The sequence below is a fragment of the Branchiostoma belcheri genome, unplaced genomic scaffold, assembly GCF_001625305.1.
Source record: "Branchiostoma belcheri isolate BF01 breed outbred unplaced genomic scaffold, Haploidv18h27 scaffold26, whole genome shotgun sequence".
Taxonomy (NCBI): domain Eukaryota; kingdom Metazoa; phylum Chordata; class Leptocardii; order Amphioxiformes; family Branchiostomatidae; genus Branchiostoma; species Branchiostoma belcheri.
The window spans coordinates 1,280,748-1,290,284 of record NW_017803865.1 but is presented as its reverse complement, the minus strand read 5'-3'; the positions used below and the strand labels follow the sequence as shown (position 1 = coordinate 1,290,284).

At 41.3% G+C, this 9,537-nt stretch overlaps 1 protein-coding gene across 15 annotated transcripts in view; it reads left to right on the top strand.

The window, feature by feature from the left end:
* The window catches only part of LOC109471937 (endophilin-A3-like), a 44,495-nt gene that overhangs the window by 10,314 nt on the left and 24,644 nt on the right, over nucleotides 1–9,537 (top strand). For all 15 annotated transcript variants that reach the window (XM_019771450.1, XM_019771457.1, XM_019771454.1 and 12 more), the window contains exon 2: nucleotides 5,996–6,064. In XM_019771450.1, the coding sequence (XP_019627009.1) occupies nucleotides 5,996–6,064 (69 nt within the window). The remainder of the gene's footprint in view (nucleotides 1–5,995; nucleotides 6,065–9,537) is intronic.

Below are 9,537 nucleotides of genomic sequence, written 5' to 3'. Positions count from 1 at the left end.
TAATACCTCCATGCTCTAATAAAGTTACTATTTTTGAGGTTTCAACTCTGAAGTAGGAGCTCTGGGTCGAAGCCAAATTACGGGTGCGTGATTTATTCTGGTTTTCTACTGAGAAAAATCGGGACAGTATTTGCGCCGGGCAGCCGGCCATGTACGCGAAATGGTACGCCCAGTATAGCAGCGATCTATTCATGTTTTATGTTTACAATTGTGCAAATTTTTTTTACAGAAATTTGATCACATATGCTTAAAAATATTGTTATACTGATGTTAAAAAATATTTTAAGACACTGAATCGCTGGCTGTGATGTGCAGCAGTGTACGTACGCCGCGTAGCGTGCCAGACATTGGCCGTGCAAGCCTATAGAATGCCCCACTTGCGACATAAATTTCTGAGGCTTATCGTGCGCATCGTGCGTATCCACAATTATTCCCATCGTAAACATAGTCCCTGGGATCTGAAATGCATACATACAGGATAATTTCCCTTCTTCAGCGGGAGTTTTGTTTATGTTTTGATCGTCCACGTCAAACTGCCACGCTGGTCTACGCTGCGCGCTGGTCTCGGCTGCACTTCCGGTTCCATAAATCGACACCATAAATCGACAAAGAAACAAATATTTCCCCCAAATTTACTATTAATTGTGCACTTTTTCACTAGATGTGGCTATGCAGTCCTGGAAAACAGCGTTTAGTGCATATTTTCAAACAGAAAAATCGCGTCCCCGCGCCCTTCATGTTGCCGCCCGGCGATCTCAGCTGAAGCGAACAACCAATCAGAGACGCGTAACGCGGATACGTCATGCAAGATTTGCATACCGCCCGCCCACCGCTTCTGCTGGCTGCTGCCATGCTAGCTACGCGCCGTACTTGAAATAAATTGACGTGTATCGCCGTATTTCTGGAAATAAATGCCGCGACACGAAGATCTAGCGCTGACTCGGCTTGCACCCAGCGTTCAGCGTCACCCGCGCCATTACCCCCGCCGTCATCCCGCGCCGTCATTGCTGCGCCGTCACCCAACGTTTTTATCGGAACCAGACACCCCTCTGTTTGACCCCTTTTGAATGGTAAGACCCAAAACTGAAACCTCCCCATTCCTTAACAACATGGTAAATTCCATTTTCAGCATGGCGGGGGTGTCCGGAGCACTTAAAAACCTTTTATTTCGACGCCCATAAACACATATGCAATTAAACAAAAACGTTCTGCATCATCTGCAGCCCAACAGCAATACGTATACCGAACCACAGACAAATCCGTCCAGCCGATCGCGAGAAACAGCTGCTGACAGAAATGTTTCGAACAATAGTAAAACCTCCTCGCGGAAGGATATCTCCTTCCCCGGAGGTAATTAGGTAACGTCAACTACCGGTATCTACTTTTGAGGGAGGAAATATAGGAGCCTGGGTAAACATATGACGATCCAGTCTAAGCTTTACTGTCAGTAGCAGATTACAGCTGAAGGAGGCTGGATCCAAGGCTACCTTACCTCTACACACAATGTATTTCTTTTGTCAGTTTCCATTTTGAAATCCAACAGTCCTGAGAGTAGGCTAGTGCTGAGGATGAGTCCTGGTATCATGTCCTACATAGCCATACTGCACCTGTGTGTTTGTATGCACAGCAAACCTCAGCTGCTAAATTAGGTGTCTAAGACTGTAGAATGTCCTGAGAATGTCCACCCACATAGCAGTGCAATCACATCACTGTTTGGAAATATGGAAATGTCTGAAACATGACAAAAAAAGGTTGTTCCCTCCCTTCACTTCTAACAGCTTATGACGTTATGTTTAAAGATGATTGATGTGATTCCTCTGATCAAGCTAGTGGAAAATTTGGAGTGCATTGATGGGCATTGATATACCTACTGCTTATCAATTCACCTAGAAGAGAAACCACTTAACATTCTGATCAAGTTTAGGTAGTCAGAACCCAAATCATTAATGCTATTTGCTTTTGAACTACTTAGATACACAGGAAAATGCTCTGCGCCCACGCAATGCACGAGCCATTAAAATGTATTGGCGTATATATCAGCCGAGTGAGCAATACGGTTAAATGACTTTTTTCTATTAAATGCCATCCTACCATGACCCATGGATCACTCTGGAGATTATATCGTACCCTTGGGACTTTAAATGCAGGCCTACTCTGAACTGATTTACAACTTGATCGTATCACTTTTCCAAATACAATGTACAATAGTCAATACAAAGTACAGTCAAGTTCAAAATGTGCACATCATATCCAGATATTTTGTACCAGAGTCTATGAAAATCAAGGTATTATATAGAGTGTGTCTGAATGTGTTTTCCTCTATTTTGATTCACCATACGTTTGGGGAATATTGTGATGATATTTGGTATGTTTGTAGGTCTTGGAAAGATGAAGATCAAGGTTGATATTGGGAGCTTTCCTTGGGACTGCAGCATGCACTGTAACTTCCGTTTGAAAATCTTTTTGTCCTGGACATGCTTTGGTGGTATTCCTTCGGCAAGGACATTAGGTCGTAAAGCTAATGCTGCAGTGATCTGTTCTGAGAGATTTCATGGCTCACCCACCTTTAACCCATAACTGGTCAGGAGAAAGGGTTTATCAGTGAGGCATGTTGTAATCAGAGTCATGAGGCTGGGCTGGTAAATACAAGTACGTAATGTGGGATGGCTGACTTAGCTGCAGTATCGATCCTTGATGGTGCAGTTTTTTTGATAGGGGGTGGTTTGATTCTTGTCAAGGATTATAGGACTAAGCGTGAATTTTAGGTTCAGCTTTATTCGGAATTGTGCTGTAACATAAATAGTTAAGAGAGTTAGATTACTTTGTTAATTGTCGTCCCACAGACAAAACTACTTGGCCGTCACATTCGCTCGGACTTACGGTGGAATGACAAGGTCGAGGCCATGGTAAGCAAGAGCAGCAAATGGCTCTATCTCCTTGGCAGACTATAAGACGTTCCGGAGTCCCTCAATCACACCTTGCTTCTGTGTATTGCGGGTACATAAGACCTATGCTAGAATATGCTGCTCCATGCTGGAGTGCCGGACTCACCAAGAAACAATCAGACGACATTGAGAGGATACAAAAACGCGCTTGCAGAATCATGAAGGGGCAACAATACCTCTCATACACCAATGCCCTTGAGCACCTTGAACTCCGTCTTTCCGAGTGCAGACAGGACTTGTGCATGGACTTTGCCCTCAATGTCAGCAAATCTGCGCTTCTCCTCCTGGCTACCCCCAGCACGGAAGCAGAAACACCACAGGCAACTCAGACATACCCGTTGCTACCAGCTACCTATTGGGACCAAATGCTTCCTGAACAGTCCCGTCCCAGCTATGCTGAAACTGTTGAACTCAATGTGAAAGTAACTCTTGAGTAACAGGTTTAACGCCTTTCCTGCCTTAACTGTTAAATTTGAGGGAGCTCGTCTCTGCAAAATTTGAATACTAGTACCAATGAGGACTTATCAAATCTTATCTTTATTGTAACGTTTTGTAAAGAACCTTTCGACAAATTACTCTTTTAAGATATTTCAATATTTGTAATAATAGTATGGTGTATTTAAGATTTTAAACAATTGTTAAATTTTATCCCTATGTGTGTAAACAGCTGTATAGCCCATTTGTAATCGTAATAATGTTGTATTTTGTAACCAGACCCAACAATTCAGCCAAATGCATCTCGGCTGCCAGTGGGTCCTGGGATTTATTTGTTCATCAACAATAAACCAGTCTTTATAATTAGCCTAGTATTGCGTAAGATGGTAAAGTTAATTGGTCAGTTCATGGAGGTAGAAAATTCTACCTCCATGGTCAGTCATTGTGAAAAATGTACACTATTTCCTTCAAAAATTGTATCCTGGATAAGAAATGCTTCATACTTGAGAGAGAAGGGGTAGAAGTGGGGGGGGGGTGTATGGTAATTTCAAGCAATTTAAAGGCAGCTCGGCAAGCAGACATTTGTCTGTTTTCTGCTGCATATGTCCACAGAATGTAGATGAGACCATGGAAGGATCTATTGAAAATGCCTTGTTATTTTGAAACAAGGTAATGTTCAGATAAAATAAAAATAAAACCACCACAAACAAAATTTTCAAGACTTACAGTACTGTGGAAAGCATCAATTTGGCCTTCTGTGTTTTCTTTTATGCATTTCTGCCAATTAAGATACCTAAGAATGAGATTATCTTGTACAGAAGCCAACCTCCTAATGATTTATGTATGGTTGGCTTACCATGTGGTGGTCTCCTGAGGGGGAGAATTGTCTCTGGAACTAACTATGGCCCGATTTACACGTGCGTTATTTATATGTGTTGGGCGTAAAACGACGGCGGTTTTCTTATGGCACCTCCTGGGCGTGCCACAGAAAAATGACGCGCGGCGCCGCGCGTCTGTGGCGGAGGTTGTTTACACGATAAAAAAATCTGTCGTACAAAACGCACAGTGCGGCGCCGCGCGCGCCCGCGCGTCGTTTTACGCCCAACACATATAAACGACGCACGTGTAAATGGGGCCTATGATGGCCTTCTCTATTCAGGATGAGCTGTTGTATTTGTGTGTTCGATTTCCATCAGAAAGACTGGTTCAAGCAGAATTTTCACTTTTTTTTTGTACAGTTTTTTTTGTCATTACAACTTGGAAATAAAGTATGTTGCTACCCAGAAAATTTCCAACATCATTCATTGAAATTTCCTTGAATATGCTTGAATATGCTCCCATTCCTCCAAGACATGCATAGTCGTGACCTCAAAGAGTACCTGGTGTGAGTTGAAATCCATCCACAAATGTTGTAAATCTCAACCATATCTATTATATCATCATTATCAGGTCGGGGATTACTGGTCAAGAGCCCTCTCCTTCCTAAATCTAATACAACCTGATCTAAGGGCCAATATCCTTTATACCTGTACTATGGAAACACAGACACACAGACAGACAGACCAAAAACAATACCCCCATTTTTTTATGGAGGTAAATATCCGCTATCCCGTGAGATCTGTGCAGCCATGACCAGCCCTGTTGCTGTCAGTGCCTTAGAAGGAATGGCTGCGCAGGTATTGATCTTGTGGAGCGCAGGTGTGAGCCAATCAGCTCTTATCACTCCTGCAAATTACGATGGAAACCGTACGACAGTGCTGGGTTCTAAACCTTTTGTTCCTTTGCGGCATAACATCCTTTTAAAGGCACTTATTGCAGCATTTGGAGAGTCCCTAGAACCAAATTTTAGGAAAGGATGATGATGTTATTGGGTTGGATTTCAAACATTTTCTTTTTTGACCTTGTTCTTTTATGTAACTTATCATTTAAAGGCACATATTGTAGGAATACTAGGATATTGTAAGTATACCCAGAACGAAATTTTGGCAAATTATTTCATCTCTATGTTTTTATGTCATCGCTATGCGAGGAGATGGTCTGATAACTATGACCATCAAAAGGATCAGCATAGTGTATTAGCAAGGCAGTTAACTTAATAAGGCTGACCCCATTCTGTATACAACCTGCCTCTCAGAGCATACAGGGGTCAATGACCTCCCAGTACCACCTTGAGGGCCATGAAGTGCCTATATATCTTCATCTTCTGTCGAAGCCAAAGGGAAATACTTGAGATGAAGTGTAATGTTTTTTCGCAACGGCTTGCATGCATATTGAGCCAAGCCCCCTTACACATTTATACTATTAATCTATATGTCTATCAAGTATTTGAGAGGTGTATAAGGGTAAATTTATTTGAGATTTTACATGTAAAGTACATGTATAAGTCACTATAAGTAAAGAGAGCACTGTTATACTAATAGGCTGAGTGATGTTAGTGCTGTACGATTTTTCTGTTAAAATGACTTACGGTAATTGTCACCATTTCTTGGATTGTGTAATGTATTATTCATATACAGTAAGTGTAAAGCAGTGCGAAGTCACTGAACTCATCTACCCTGCGTTAAAGAAAACCAAAAAAGATTACAGATACTAAACCTGTTTTTTCTGTGTTTCAGTCTATTCGAGAGAAGATAGGAGGGGCCGAGGCTACAAAACTTGACGATGACTTCCTGGAAATGGAAAAGGTAACCTTGGCTCTTTACATGTATATAATATTATTATGAACAAAATATATTTTATATGCATTATACATTCTGCATTCTGTTCCAGGTGTACTCCTATGTAAAGAGTAAGCAGTGTGTTTGATGGTTTACGGACCAGTTTCAAAGATGAAAATTATATTTGATAAAAGAGGAATGTGCCTACAACAACACAGTCACCATCATTACAGAGGTCAGGAAGACATGCCATTTTCTAGGAACTGTTCTTTCAAGCATTTGCAGAAAGCAGGAAGCGATTCTTAAAAAGATTAGATTTTTAAAAGTCTTCCAGTTCTGCATTTGGGCATTGTGAATATGATCCATTTGTGGCTCCTTATGACTGTACAGTTACTGTACCGTAGTTCCACCTTCCACCCACTGTGTTCTGCAATGAGGAGTGCATTTGAAATTGATATATGATGGGAGCAACTTTGATTGGTTGCATTGATGAAGTTGATGTGTCAATGGAAGTTTGGGGAATTGTAGAGGGTCTGCATCGGGGGATATCCTTGCAATCTTATTGCTTATAACAATAAATTTAGGACCAACAACACTTGACCTTCTGGGACCAAGCCTATGATTATGAACACTGACAAAACAGACCATCAGGCAATCTGGCATTGAGATGCAAATAGACTTTGTCAATAATGATGAATTCAGATGAAAACAAACAACATGCTGTGCAGAATATCAAAGCAACAAATTGTACTTTAATGAAGAATTTAACGACAGTGCTTAATGTTGAATTAGAGCAGGCCAACTATGATTATCAATGATTTGAACAGGCTCGCTACTCGTCACAGAAGCAGGCATGCAGACCCTCCTTGTCCCCTGCAGCATCAGGACTTCCTGTCAGAAGAAGTTCTGACTTGAGCGGCAGAGCTGCTGCCCAGGCTGGGGGGATGTTGATAAACACATGGTCGCTGTGCCGGGCTGATAAAGCCAGCTCCAGTCTTTATGACTAATGGCAAGGGTTAAAGGGTCGTCATATTGGTATTGTAACTGTGATGATTTCTGCTATCACAAGAATAAACTTTACGCAACCAAAAGTACCTCGACTTTCCTAGGGTCAACTACAAACTACAAAATAGAAATACAAAATACATCTTAGAATTGTACTTACTAAACGGGAGATAACATATATACAGGTGTATAAGTAAATCTTTAATTTCTTGTTGCAAATCAGTATTTCCCTTATAACAAAGCAGTCTTTCATAGCCTGGGTACCATCCTACTTGTATGCCAAATCAGTATTTCTCTTATAACAAAGCAGTCTTTCAGCCATTTACCCTTTTTTGCATTGTGAGAGTTATCTCATCTAAAGATTGAAGTAACTTAACCAAGATGGTTCATAACTGGAGAGCTAACCTACATTTATATTATGCCTTTGTCTGATTGATATCTGCCATGGTTCCTTTATTACTTGGACACTGGCACAATGAGTTACAAAACTATGTAGACATGCCAAGCTTAGCTGTGACAAGTTGTCCAGTATAATATAAGCAGGCACACGCCTGTAAAGCTGGTATATTATGCCCAAGGGCAATAAGATACTGATTGAGTAGTATAGATGCACATATGATACAGATACATGTGAAGTGGGGAAAACCCCAGAGGGCTTCTTGTCCAGTTAAGGTAATGTGAAGGACATCATTATACTTGTAGGACTTCAAGTATTGGAGAATGTCTTGTTTTTATTCATGATTGTGCATTCATTGTTCTGTTTATGCATTTGCCTACTCTCTCCAGTAAGGCAGCAGACATGCCTATATAGCAAGAAATGGAAATGAGATAACCCTTTTTAGGGCTTTTGTGGGACCTTTGACCTAACTTCCTGCCAGTGTCCCCGAGGTGCAAAGCAATATAAATGGAAACACAAGCAAACATACAGAAACATTGGCAACAAAACCTCCCTACATAGAGGTAAAAATGCAACATGCAGGCTTTTGCAGTTAAAATGAAAGAGCTTTCAATTTCACAATTTTCAAGGAGATAGGACTAACTTGAAATTGAAGTTGACAGTCTAAGAGCTCTAAGAACCACTTGTGCCTTGATAATCATCTTGATACAAAAGTAAATGATGCTGCACTTAATTTATTACATTCCGCTACCATGCCTCGTTGAAAATGGGAATAACTTATGTCAAAATAACTTCTCATTTCCTCACATAGGGTAAATCCCTACTTTATCTATTCCAAAGCGCTCCACTTCCTGCAAACATCCTGTTTATGGAACTTCTTGGAAAGGACTGTACCTTTCTTTCTGGATTGATTACTTTTCTAACTGCAGATGATTTCATTTTCCGGCACAAAATTGAAGCAAAATCCTGTTATTTCCTTGTGATGAGAGAAAAAATTGGAGTTGGGTGATTATTATCTTCTAGATACAGTATTGCATGCTGTTTTGTCATAACCTCTGTGCACAGATAGTTTCCACTAGACTAACAATGCGAGTTCAAACACAGTAAAATTTAGCCAAATAGGGAGAGTTATTGGCCACCTGAGGGGAGTTTGGGCACCATAGGGTTCATTTGCCCATTTTGGAGGCGAAATAAACCCTCCTGTGGACTAACATTCCTGGCCAATTATTCTTCCCTTTTTTGTCGAATTCTACGATCCGTAACCCCGTAGAAAGGCCTGGTGGAGGCTAATGTACAGAAGTTTTGTTTTCAATGTGTCTGTTTTCTTGTGTTTCAGTACTTATGTCCACATGCTATATGTAGGCATGTCAGCATCAGTGACAAGAAGTTAGTTAGGTCAAAGGTTCCAGAAAAGATTATCTCTTTTCCTGTCTTCAATTTCCTGCCGTAAGAGTGAAAATGCATATACAGTCAAACCTGCCCATGCGACCACCTTGTCAAGACGACCTACTGGCCAAATAGACCGGTTTTCCCCGGTCCCGAAAATATTTTCCCATAGGCACAAGCATTAAGCGCTCTGCCCAAGTAGACCACCTGCCTGACGCGACCGCGGCTAGCTCGAGTCGGGACCACGCGCGACCAATACCTTCCCAGTTTGTGTTTTGTCGGCCGAGTGATTCAAGATGGCGCCGACCGGGTCACGATGTTGTATACATGTAGAAATGGTGCTAAAATCTGTGTAAAATCTGCTAAATTCACAATAAGGAATAGATAAAAAAATTCACAAGAAGTATTTCATATGAAATCATTGATCTGTTATTCTGTTGTATATTGACCTCTTCAGTTGTATATTGGTCAGTTTGTATACTGACCTGCCCACATTGACCTGTTATGACACATACACATGTATGACTATGAAATAGGACAGGTCTTGCCAGGGACATAAATGATGAAGGCAGTTTCCGTATCACCTTCCTGTCATTATTTCCCTTTGATCACCCGTTGATGGATATGTTCTGGTGCCGCTCCTGTGAGGTAAAGGGATGGGTTTCCCAGGTGCAGGTAGGGGACGGAGGAACGGGTTTTGTGACGGCATCTC